Here is a 13,106-nt window from a genome sequence, read left to right on the forward strand (position 1 = left end):
TCATCCTGCTCTTCGCTGTTTGGCGCGATCTCTTCTCGAATCCGTTTTCCGACGGGAAGTAGACCTTTGTGACTGTCAGAGGAAGAGGAGAAAAGCGTTTTCAACAAGAAACACTTCCTTGGTCTACATCCGGGTGGCCTCGCACAACACTTCACGTAGCTGGGATTCATTCCTCTGCTCGAATGGAGCAATGCAAAAAGCATGACACAGCAGCAGAGAATTACAATGATGAACTTCATGACTCAGCAGTATATAAGGTTAAATGAATTGATGCAAAAGTTTTATCCGTTATGTTTTATCTCAAAAAAGGAACTGTTTTAAAACTCGTTAAACATTAAATTGAATACTTTTAAAAAATTAGATATATCCCGGTTCTTTCCAGACAGGTAGAATCGAATGTTAAATCGAGTCGTTTTAGGCTTCTTCCAGCGTTGTAATGACTCGAGTCATGTTTTTAAATTACTTGACTTGACCCGAGTCTCTGAAAGTAACTCGACGCGATTGATTAAATCTTAGTTGTTAATTTTTTGACAAACTTTAAATTAAAATTTATTGATTTATTGATTTGCAGACATTTGATTTAGTTACAAACGATCGGTTAAAGGTAGAGCCAATGACATGACTTGATTTGACTAGCATGATACTTTTGCTTGACTTGATCCAATTAGTAATTTGACTCAAATTGACTTAAGTCAACTTCCCAAATGACTTCACTTGACTCGAGTCATAAAAATGACTTGGCTACAGCACTAACTTCGTCGTCATGCGAGTTGTTCAGAACTTTGAAGAAATGTGACGATCTGTGCCGGATTTACCAATAGGCTAGGCAGGCTGAAGCCTAGGGCCTCAAACTCCAGAGGCCTCGAAATTCAATTTCGAAATCATCGAATTTCGAAGATGCCGCTTTAATTGGTTTAGAGAACCTTACGTCTTATGTTTAGGGCAGGGGTTCGTCTTTTGAGAATTTTGACACCTTTCGCATAACCATTTTGTACCAAAGACTTCCCAAAATTAAGAACACGCAAATAGTGTCTTGTTTTTTTTTTAGGAACATTGGTTGCTTTGCACGCACAGTCGAATCTGACTTCAGAAATAAAATAAGGGGCCTCACAAATGGAATAGCCTAGGGCCTCTAATGGTCTAAATCCGATGACGATGAAGGCGACTTTGCCTCATACACTTAGCACGTGTTTGAAATTTGGTGGCAATTTTTCATGATCTCGGGTAACCTCAAACATTATACTGCAAACTGGCTAGCTGAATAATCTTGGACTTTTAATGCCTAATCGGTCCTTTAATCATCTATCGCTATCCGACCCCTACTCCTTCTCTACCAGTTACTTAGTTTGCATTGCTCTGACTGAAAGCGCTGTTAGAAGCTCACTTGTGCTTATATAGGCAAAGTTGCGAAAGACATTGGAAGAAGTTGGGCTTTTCAGCACTCTCGTCATGAATAATGAATCAAGTTTAATAAAGACATGAATATATTTCATGACATAAAAATTATGAACGCGCTATTGCACAAAAACTTAGACAATAAATAATAAATGACAGTTTAGTCTCAACAGTCTAAATTTTGACGCATTTCCGCTGATTTAACAACCACGACTTAATATTTCATATAATCCCAAACAACTTTGGTTGACAAATCAAGAAAACGACGATGGGGCTGTTGTAAAAATTCTGACATTTTGTGTTTCGGATAGAGAAAATACAACCACAAAACCAAGCAAGATAAACCAGATGTCAAGGCGTCTTATTTTTGCGAAACAAACAAAGAAGTTGGGTAATCGCTGTTGGCTTTTAATGTATTTGTAGCATAACTGCAATGCAGGCTAAAACATAGTACCTATAACTCATATACGATTCATAAATTCATGAAATGTTTAAATGGAAGCAATACATGAATAGGAATGACGTGTCATGACGTCACTCTTTCTTGTTTGACAACTGGTAAGTTTGTGGTAAAGGTTTTAAACAAAATTGAGTCAAACCATGAAAAAGTGAGTTTCGTCACAGACAAAATGTAACGCAACTGCACGCCAGTTTCCAGCAACTGGTCAGATCAGGCAGCTGATGACCAAATATGGAAGTCAATGTGATGACAATCAAACCATCATAAAGGCGATTTAAGTCCACGTTACTCTCAATGAAAGTTACCAAGATCTTTCGGTCTTGATGGCAAATGTCTTATGTCTCGTGACTAGTGGTTTCGTTTTAACCAGTTGTCATGACAGCAGTGGGTAGGACTAAGAGCGAGATAGAGGCGGTGAAAGCTGGTTGTCAAGACAAATAGAACGATAGCAAAGCAATCTTGAAGTTTATAATTCCTTCACGTTTCGGTAGAATCAATCGATCGATTTATTTTTTGTCTTTAGCACATTAGAGATGGAAGAATCAACGCCAGATGTTATTAAAATGCCCTAATCCGGAGGAGAAAGTGATGAAGAAGCAAACATTTTGTATGAAAATGACAATCGAAATAATTTTCTGGCAAAAACTAGCGCAACCAACGAGCTCAAAATATAAAAGAACAAAAGTTAAAAGTTTATACATAACTTAAATGTTGTAAATTAACGAGGATTGTAATTGAAAATGAATTTATTGGCCTGTGGTTTAATAGCAAACCAATATTTTACTTCAGGTTCTCTACAGATGAAATGGCAGCGATAAGGTTGATTTTATTTGTGTTTTTGCTTATGTTGATAAGGGACGGGAGGACCATCTCCATCGTCGATCCTTGCGACGATATGACTCATAACATAACCATTGCCGAGCTCGACACAGGTTTAAGCGACATTTATGACGACATCGGCTACCCCCAGTGGATGCTGAAGCCGTTAAAGTTCATCCTCTGTTCATCGAGAGGCTTATCGAGCGTCCCAGAGACACTTTCGGACGAGGTTGAAATCCTCAACCTACAAATAAACGTCATCCGAGTTTACCGGAAGAACAACTTCCGAAAATACGCCAACTTGGTTGCCCTCATGCTCGACTTCAACTGCGCGGCCAGAGCCACGGAACAGGGATTCCCCGTATGTCATGACGACGTCACAATCGAAGCGGGTACTTTCGTGTCACTGCGTAAGTTGAAGTATTTGAATCTGCAGGGAAATAACATGGCGTCACTTCCGGAATTACCATGCTCCTTAAAGTATCTGGGAATCAGCCAAGTTTACTTGAACGCGGTGACAACAAAAGAAATGTGCTTTCGCGACCTTGACGTTCTAGACGCGTTCGACAATTACAACGACGTCCAAGGTGATTTGCCAAAGGGTAGAAAATTTTCACTCATAAATAACGAGGGTAAGTCCTCTAAATCGAAACTTAGAAGCTTGAAAGTGAGATACAATAACTGGAAGCATGTGCCAGTGCACTTGTTCAGCAGAAACATCTTGATTCTTGATCTGTCCAGCAATCCCATCGGTAAATTACGTCAAAACGACTTTCGAAATATCCCCAAAGTAAAGTACCTGTACCTGAGAGAAATCCTTGCCAATGACAGACCTGCAGAATTTAACGGTAAAATGTTTCAATATCTCCTAGAGCTCGAGTTTCTCGATTTATCCCAAAACAGCATCCATCATTTTTCTGACGATTTGTTTGTCAACAACATCAAATTAAAACACCTCGATTTGCGAGAAAACTGCCTCTGGCGTTATGTGGCAAACCCTACCTTCATACCCTGGCAGAATCTAGAGTATTTGGACATCTCGTTAAACGGAAACTGTCTACCAGGATTAATACGGCCCACCACTGCCACAACGTCATCACGGAATTCAAGCAGAGAAAAAGAAAGCGCAGTTTTCAACAACGAAACAGCTGCAACGTCACCAACATCAAGCTCATCGCTGCTTGTTCTAAGAACAGGTGTCTTGCTGACAAACGCTACAGGATGGTCGACAAGTCAAGACTCAACGACTGCAGACATTACTACAGTTGAACCAAGTGTCGATGAGACAGCCCACGAGCGCAACACTGACACTGTAAAACGAAAAAACGAACACTTGGTACTTGGCAAATCTTACAGTCGCTTTTGGAAGTTGCGGTATCTTTACCTCGGACCTCCTCCGAAAGTTGCCGAAGAGATGAACGAATGCTACCGCCATGTTATCTTTCACCGTATCAATTCTAGAAGTTTTCGGAATGTCGAAAATCTTATTAACTTGACTGACGTTAGTCTTACCTGTCTTAGCGTGCTTCATTTAGCGCCAGATTCATTCGTCAACCTTTCCGCGTTGAAGAACGTGTATGTTTCTAAAAACCGGCTTCGATATGCGGAAGACATCAAGAAATCGAGGAGACATACCGGCGGCAAAGTTGAGATGAAAAAACAGCATAATTGTGAACGCAAAAAGTCTATTTTTGATGCTTCACATAACAGTTTTGAAAAAATACCAGAAGATATGTTTCAGTCAATTCCGTTTGTGACTCATATTGACATATCCTCAAACAGACTAAGTTCAATCCAGAAGAATAACTTCGAAATCACCCCGTGCCTAAAACATTTGGACTTACGGGGCAACCTTATCGACTATGTAGACCCGTTGGCGTTTGCCACCTTAGCCAGGCTTTCTCATCTTTACATGGGTGGTGAAACTGCCGGGCTCACGGGGCGTTCCAATTTCGACTTCTTGGCCAACATAAGGCGTTCAGGTCTCAATCTAATCTTCCATTACAGCAACATTTTCGACCCTGGCTATCACTCGGAAGAATTTCTGGCAGACAAAGTTACTCAGGTCGACCTCTCACACAGCGACATAAGTATCATGACACAGAACGACAATCAAGAGTTCTGCAGACATTTTCCTTACCTCCAGCGCATCACAATGGACTTCTGTGCCATCGACTATGCAACATTTCTCGATGATTGTAGGTTGGTCGAGTACCTCAGTTTGCAATCAAATCACCTTACAATCTTTCCAATGGATACATTTGTCAAGATGAAGCAACTGACCATTTTAAAGATGTCATCAAACAGATTGACTGAGCTGGATATGGTTCTGGTGAAAAAGCTCCCGATACTGGAAGCATTATTCGTTTCAAAGAACAGAATCAAAACGATAAGAAACGGACATTATTTAAAGAAATCAAACTCTTTAAGATACTTAGATGTGAGTAATAACTACATAAAGCATGTGGGCGACCAAGTCTTTCCATACTCGTTTCTTTTAACGGTCGAAATATTGGATTTAAGATGGAACCCAGTAATCTGCGAATGTAGCATGCATAGAACATTTGGGAAATGGTTTAAAAACGACGGTGTGGATTTGGACAAAACACCGGGATTTTTCCTGCAATGTACTCCGAGCACCGATGTGTATCTTACGTACGCAAGCTCCGGAGGTTGTGTACAATGCACCTCGGATGAAAACGGTCGATCCCTGGTTGACTACACCATCCTGGAGGAGTGCAAAGGTTATTTTCAGCAGTGCCTGGCCACCATATTTTCCACCTTCATCTTAGTATTCATGATAAGTGGGATGGCGGTGAAGAGCAAAACCTTGCGGAGGAAAGTTTACGAATATATCGCAGAAGACATCCGCAAGATGTCGCTGATCGCAAAACCGAAGGCACGAAGGCGACGTCAGAATTACATTTATCACGCGTTCGTCGTTTATGACGCAGACCATATACCGGCGGGGGATTGGATAGAATATGAGCTTGTACCACGATTAAGTGACGGGAAGCCATCGTTTCATGTCGCTGTCCTCGGGAAAGATGACCAATGCGGCATGACGCCCGTGAAACAACTCCTCTTCAATCTCCAGGCGAGCCGGAAGGTGATCCTTGTGATCACGGACAATTACTTCCGAAGTGCCAAGGGTCAGTACATCATCGCAGTCCTTGAAACTCTCGCCTATGAGCACCAGCACGACAAGATGATCTTGATACAGTACGAAAGTGACAGGAAGGCCGGAGGTTTGATTAGGAATCGTCTCCGTAAGAGGCCGGAGACAGTTTTGACTAAACCGGAGCTAAAAGAAGACCAACCGCTCTTCTATAGCGCTTTAAGGATCGCTTTAAAATCTGAGGTTTTAATTTCTGAGGATGAATGTTGAAGGGGTCACTAATATTCATAAATGTTGTGTAATGTACATAGGCGTGTAAAACCGTGGTAATCTTCCTTTCCATATGCTTTGAATACTTTGATTTCTTTTGCAGTTCTTTGTAGCAATGAAATACATGAAAAGGTTAAGTACAAACGTTTCATCTGTTTATTATAATTTCGACCAGCGTTCACAGCTTTCTTTGGCTCATTAAAACTTACAGGAATTATCGGTATAAAAAAATCCTTTCCTTGTGCTATGAATATGTGTTCCGGGTTATGAATCAGAACAAATAAATCAGGATTGTGTGTAAACCACTCACAGAAATAGCGACGTATTCTCACGATCTTTCCTGCACAGTACTTTAATTTATTAAAAAAGGATGCCATTTACTTTTGCGTCATCAACCACTTGCGTTGTTCACATCATTCTGACTATTAGCAACCAAGGCCCGGTAGAGAGGTCAGCTATCAGGAATTTCATGACTTATTTCATCACTTGATAATAGTCAAAATATCTGCACCAAGTCACAAGTCAGAAAATTTTAAAGAGAAACATCACACTGAGGTCACACGCCAAGGTCATGCGTCACGGAGCCACACAACGTTGGCATCAGCGACGTTTCCACAAACTTTGTGGCATCACAATCGTTAAATTCACAGCAACGCGATATCATGTCGTTGCTAGGAGCGAATTGACAAACTTAACTGACTATAATCATAATCTTTTAGGAAGAGTAACACCTTTCAATCACAGCCGGTTGCTTTGTATGAGCAAAATGTACAAAATGAGTTACAAATAGCAACGTGGAGCCTTTGACGTTAATTGAAAAGAAATCAGTTAATTCTGTAATAATAAGAAAAGAAGACATTTCATATCTCACACACATATCCATCAAAGTCGACAAACAATGTCAAAAGTATTTATGGCGACACAAGCGAACTATTATGGCAGCAGACAAATATTTAACAACTTATGCTCCATGTGCTGATAGACAACGTCTACTGTACGGGCCAGGAAAGTGGGAATTTTTGTTTTGACACGTCTCAAATACCAGTAACATGCTATAGCTCTTAACGATCCAAACTGGCGGTATGTTTCGCCACATTGTTTATGCTTAATGTCATATTTAAGGTGTGCTCTATCAGTCACCGTGATAACGTAGACCGGGAAAGAAACAAAAATTCTGGAGATTATGATTCATTCAAGTTATGGTTAACGCCGCCTCCTTCCAAACTTGGTTTAAAGCACTGACTGACAAAAAGAGATGGTTCTTTAAACGTAAATTACAACCTACTGGTAAGAACATGAAGAGATCCATATAAATTTAATTACAATGAAGCTGTGTTATTTAGAAATTCTTGTTCAAGAAATGTAACCTGTACAATGATAAATAGAAGACGTATATTATTGGTGCCAGCCGATTCAAGACACAGCCTGAGGCCAGATTAGCGTGGCAATAAAGCAAGCTATGACCAGACATATTTGCTATTTAACGTAGAGAATTTTAACAGATTAGTCGGTTAACTCTTGTCATGAGTGAAGTTCATTATCGCGTCGTTGAAACTTCAACGCACTGTCGAAGACTTCAAATTCTAAACAAACGCTGGCAAGTGATAACGATAGATTTTAAACAAGTCAAAAATAATGAGCATCCTACATAAACATAAACAGACTGTGGGGAAAACTGGTTGGAAAGTATGAAGTGCAAGCAGCAAAACGTCTGTAAAGTGAAAAGAGCAACCAGTCGGCTGAAAACTAAGTCAATAGAAACGAAAGAGATATAGATGATTAAATTCAACACTCAAGCCGTCGCTTAAAGTACAGTAACCACACAAAGCTTGAGTGATTGAGAAAACATATTACGCAAGTAACAGACAAAGCGAACAGACAAGAAAAAACGATCAGTTTTCTCAAAATGACACCGCCTTTAGTTTATTCTTTTTAGAAAGGCAGAAAGAATGACATAACGGTGCTCAGGTATAGCAAAGTGGCCTATACTCAAGCCTGATAATCCATTCCGCAGTCAAAATAGAAAATTATAAGGCAAATAGTGTCGAGCTCACATAGCAGACGGTCACCTGTCAGGAGTAAATATTGTTTACGGTTATTTATGAGCGAACAAAGAAGACATAATCGGCTGTACCGTTGCACTGAACATCAGTTACTAGGCCCATGCTGAGTCATGATGGGTGCGGTTTATCTTTGTCAAAAGATAGTCAGAATATCAAACGCCACAAGATTACGATAAAAGATATAAAGATTCGGCCAAAGTTAAGTTCAAAATGCTTCAGGTAAATGATCTTACACGGCCTGAGGGCAATCAAACAAGATGACCACGCGTAAACAATTTGTTCTGTTCACTCTTACATTAGCTTGCAACGACCAACTAAGGAATTTTTCAAACTGTGCAAAGTATGTCGAAGAATACCAAAAATGCCCTACACTGTTAATTAGGAGATTGAAAAGATAAAGGCGCTAATAAATGACCCATAACACTCAGAGTCTGCAAAATCGCTTTATGTCGCTTGGGGATTTCCCTATTTGAGCCTGAAACCATCAGAATTAATAAAACGCGTCTCGGTGCGACTGATACTGGGTTTAAGTTATATTTGTCAGCAAATAAGCATGAACGTTGTTAAGTGAGAAATGCGATACACGATGAAACGGTACAGCCGGAGAGCTACGATATCTTTTTCAGTACCTACAGCAAGTTGACAAAAGACTCCGAGGTAAAAAGCAGAAAATAACCAACATATTTGGTGGCGTGGGCAGACTGTCGCAATTGCTACCTGTTTATAAAACCCACAACTATAATATGTACGTAAAATTGGGCAGATGAAGAGCTCTGTTTATTCTTATAGGTATCGACAAAAACAAGGGAAACATCGTATAGGAAAAAAGAAATGACTAAATAGTTCAACCTTACTTACGATTGGCAGCACGTCATGTTCCTTATAACCAGACCATTAAAGCCGCATCAAGGCGATTGTATGCGGACAAACAGTAAACAATGCTTACTTCTGATTTATGAAACGAACTTCACCAACCAGGATTTTGCGTATTAAGTGCAGACAGTTTATTGACAGAGCACTCCATAAACATACAGTGTTTTCGCAACAGGTTTGTTTAGTTACCTTTTAAGGTACAGTCAGTCAGCAAACGATGAAATGTGCGGTATGGGTTTACAATTTGCAATTGTGCAGAACCTAAATTAATAAGCTGGTTCAGTAGGCCTAATGAGCCGCATATTACAAAGAGTTTAACACACCGCTTTACCGAACGTGTGAGCTTCCAAAAAGCATAGCGTCAGATACAAGTTCGTGACAAGTGAAAAAGTATTTGAGGCAACACATGCCTCGATCATTTCCGGCCGCACAAAGTTTTAAACATTTATCTGGTATCGTAGTTTCAGCTAGAAAGCATACGGACTGGTTTGAGCAGAAGAGTGTAAGGCAATTACCGGTAAATTAGTGTACAACAAAATTACGGATAGAAATAAAATAACAATTTTACCTGAGAAACCATTCCTCTTTCCTGGTAATTTAGCAGTGGTGTTGAAGATAATAATCATTATTTCAAAGCAAATGTTCAGTTTACAAAACCTCAGAGATGAAGTAGTTCCGCTCAGGGGTATTCAAACTTCAAGCTAGCAGTTTTCATAATGGCCAGGTCAAAATGATCGTCCAATAATGATTTAATATCAAATGCTAAATGCATGGAATTGCTTATGCATTAAGTCTGTTAGAGCAACTGTACTTACAACATTTTTGGTTTTTTGATCAAGAAATGCATGTATACGTGAAGGCCTAAATGGCCTAGGAGTTATACCGTAATACAGAAGAAATGATTGCGTGCTAATTGCTAGAGCAAAATTTAATGAATCCAGATACTTTAAGGAACAATAGAACGGCTTACCAGTATGCAAAATAAAGCAAAAAGTAGAATAATAAATAAATATCGCAATAATTTTTGATTGGCGTGAAAGTGGGTACAACCGACCATAATGAGCACTCCTGGTCTAACGAGTCAGCAATCTAGCCGACTGCTGTCATCTAATTTGCCGCTTGCTCTTAATTCATTGTGACGTAATAGAAATGTTTTTAGCAATCAACACAATAATTTTTTTGGTTTCCGCCATTTTGTCTTTCTCCAGGCTATTTTGGCGTGCTCTTGGATTGCCGTTAGCTACTGACGAAAGATGCGTATTTACCACCTTGTAATTAGTGTCTGCATGTCCTTAAATGTACTTTGTTACGGCAAGCAACGGAACGAATCCAGTAAAGATGAAGTTTGCCCAAGCAATCACAGTGATGCGTGCCAAGAAGGCATTCAAGAGAAGGAATATTTTACACCTTTCAAATACGAAACCAGCCAAAACTGGGTCGCGCTGGAAAAAGTTTTCCCACTTTACACAGCATGGCACAACAGGACTTTGGAAAACAGTGGAATACCTTGCAACGAGAAAAAGTCGTTGGTATTTACTCCAAACGCTGGACTGGGTGATTCTATAGGGGCTTTGACGTCCGCATTTACGTATGCTGTGAAAACCGGCCGGTAAGAACACTGGTAACAACTTGTTTAACCTTGTATAGTTATGTAATAACCGATGTTGACTTAATACGGTGCTTTAGGTTAGATTTATGTGATAAGAAAACTTTCACGCCTTTTTTGGTATTTTAACGCGGTGAAGTATGCTCGTGCTTTGTCAGGTGATCAATTTCAATTTAAACAGATGTTCAAGAGCTTTGTCGTTTACGCGCCGTTTCACGCTCAGCAGATGGAGAGAAAAACGTCAGAATTAGTGGCACAAAATTGCACTTTTAAAACCGCAAATATGCAAAAATGCTCAAAAAATTACCTTTAACGAAATTATCTATCACGCTTCATATGCTGTAGCCCTGTTAAGACCTTACAACTTCACTTTTGACTTAAAAAGGTTTTCAAAGGATGCATTATGATGCTAGCGTTTAAGTTTAAAAATCAGCATTCTTCTCACCTTTTGGCCATCATTATTTTTGCATAAGTCTCAGAATGCAAATCCATTTCTGGTATCAGGTTTGATGACTTGCGTGAAGGACATTAAAGCCATGGTTTTGTATTGAAGTTGATGCTTATTTTTCAGGCTGTTTTTTATCGACTGGCAGCCTTATGAATGGACAGTTGGTTTGAAAACGTTACCTTTCAATTTCGATTATGGAAAAGTTACATCGCTCAAAGATCCTTTCAACGACGAGCCACTGATCTGTGATCATGACAAGGCCTCCTTTCTAACCGGTCACGCGACTCAGCAGCACGCGGTTGTAAACGAGCCTGTCGTTAATGACATTGTGAGTACGAATATCCCTGACGCAAAGGCTCCGATAAACAAGTGATGATAACAAATGTGTTGCATTAATGGTCGTTGTTTCACTCTGCAGTACTTCTCCTATGAGCACCTGGCAGCAAAGCTACTGCAACCTTCGCCGAAAGTTAAGCGCATCGTGGATGAAGTTGTTAACTCCCGACTGCAACCTAGCGGCAAAATTGAAGGAGGGTATTTAAACCGCTCGGTGGCAATCGTGATGCGAACGGGAAATTCCGATTATGTCCAATTCCTGTCCGAAGACGACGAAATGAACTTCGTGAAATGTTTTCGGAATTACGCAAACATTTACGTCAAAAAACAACCGTCACAAGTACGATTTCGAGTATTCGTGACGTCAGACAGTGAAACTGTTAAAGAAAGAGTCGTCGATGAACTTGAGAACGGCGATAACGGTGACGTCACACTAGAAGTTGTGACGTTGGACGATTCCATCATCCACGTGATGCATGTGGAGGAGAAGAGCAAAAGGAAAAAGTCGGTACGCGACAAAATCCGGAAGACCTATGCAGAGTTCTTCTTGATCGGAAGATGCGAAGTGCTCTTCCTCACGCATGGAAGCTTGTTCGGGCGAGCGGCGAGTGACAGAGGAGTCGCGAAGGAGTCGGACGTCCACTTCATCAGCGACAGCAAGTGCGACGGGAAGCGCGAAAAGTATTCCTACCTGCAGTGCCATGAACCTAAATACCCCAAAGTTTGTGGCTTTGACTAGAAGTCCCGGATGTATCAATCGAAGACATTCCGCGCACGTCCTTAGTCAGGGATTTTAGCCCACGACACGATCAACACTGTGCTGTGACTATGTTGTGCTCGTGTAAGGTCAAACTGCATGGTTCATGAGCTTGTGTTTCTTATTCTATTTACATGTTTGCTCATTGTACTAAATAGCAATTACAACAAGTGTTTCCGTTGATTACACTTTATTCAAGTTCTGCACGTGACGTAATGCAAACAACACTAACATGATAATGCACAGTTAACTCGACCTTCTGTCGATCACGTGACTCCGTCACGCTGCAGTAAACACGATGCGTCACAACTTAACTCTAAAACAACCAATGAGCGGAGGTAATTATGACATCACTATCAACAGGATGATACGCAAGCAGCAAGAAGCGGTTATGAGAAAATAGTGGGGCGGGGACCAACCAACTGAAATTGCCGAAAAAAGGCACTCCGCGAAGAAAAGAACTCAAACAACCACGTGACGTGGACAAGGTTTGATTGGTTGAAAATAAATGCGAATACTGAAAGATAACACAAACTTAGGCTGCTGACGACACAATGGCAAGAAAATACGCAACCTCAAAAACAAAAAATTCTATCTTTCAACGTATTCTTTCGTTATCGGCTATGATGTCATCAGAAAATGAAGTCATCATAGCACACGAAGCTAAATACAACGTAATGGGCGGCTGCATTGTAAACGTCCATCCACGTAATAGTGGCGTCATCTTTATACGTAAATTCCAAGAAAGAAACATTTCGCACAAAAATGAAAACACGTCATCCACCCAGTTACGTCATTGTTGCATCACTCAGCTTCGTCATTCTCCAACATCTCTGACATGAGAGGCGGCATCGCGTCAGAAGGAATCTCGGTCTTCACGGAGACGACCCGGTCCGCTCCTTGAGTAACACAGATGACGTCACTTAAAAACTACAAGGAGGTTACGCAAGGAAAAGCGTTC

General features: G+C 40.5%; 3 protein-coding genes across 4 annotated transcripts in view; 2 read left to right on the plus strand and 1 right to left on the minus strand.

Moving 5' to 3' along the window:
- The first annotated feature begins 2,604 nt into the window (after positions 1-2,604).
- LOC143469704 (uncharacterized) lies at positions 2,605-6,421 on the plus strand. The gene has a single exon (XM_076967491.1). The coding sequence runs from the start codon at positions 2,661-2,663 to the stop codon at positions 6,060-6,062; it is 3,402 nt and encodes a 1,133-aa protein (XP_076823606.1). The 5' UTR covers positions 2,605-2,660; the 3' UTR covers positions 6,063-6,421.
- A 1,171-nt stretch (positions 6,422-7,592) lies between these two features.
- On the plus strand, positions 7,593-12,328 carry LOC143468667 (uncharacterized). Its single transcript, XM_076966000.1, has 3 exons — positions 7,593-10,607; positions 11,176-11,380; positions 11,471-12,328. The coding sequence occupies exons 1-3, from the start codon at positions 10,252-10,254 to the stop codon at positions 12,125-12,127; spliced, it is 1,218 nt and encodes a 405-aa protein (XP_076822115.1). The 5' UTR covers positions 7,593-10,251; the 3' UTR covers positions 12,128-12,328.
- The window catches only part of LOC143468666 (retinoic acid receptor alpha-A-like), a 30,721-nt gene continuing 29,933 nt past the window's right edge, over positions 12,319-13,106 (minus strand). For both annotated transcript variants that reach the window (XM_076965998.1, XM_076965999.1), the window contains one exon: positions 12,319-13,044. In XM_076965998.1, the coding sequence (XP_076822113.1) occupies positions 12,950-13,044 (95 nt within the window). In that variant the 3' untranslated portion in view covers positions 12,319-12,949. The remainder of the gene's footprint in view (positions 13,045-13,106) is intronic.

This window comes from Clavelina lepadiformis, chromosome 8 (assembly GCF_947623445.1).
Source record: "Clavelina lepadiformis chromosome 8, kaClaLepa1.1, whole genome shotgun sequence".
NCBI classification, from domain to species: Eukaryota; Metazoa; Chordata; class Ascidiacea; order Aplousobranchia; family Clavelinidae; genus Clavelina; species Clavelina lepadiformis.

Bases quoted from the DNA above. Each gene is read 5' to 3' on its own strand.
- LOC143468667 (XM_076966000.1), top strand. From the start codon at position 10,252: ATGCGTATTTACCACCTTGTAATTAGTGTCTGCATGTCCTTAAATGTA. The intron at 10,608-11,175 runs GTAAGAACACTG...CTTATTTTTCAG, and splicing joins TATGCTGTGAAAACCGGCCG to GCTGTTTTTTATCGACTGGC. The intron at 11,381-11,470 runs GTGAGTACGAAT...TTCACTCTGCAG, and splicing joins AGCCTGTCGTTAATGACATT to TACTTCTCCTATGAGCACCT.
- LOC143469704 (XM_076967491.1), top strand. From the start codon at position 2,661: ATGGCAGCGATAAGGTTGATTTTATTTGTGTTTTTGCTTATGTTGATA.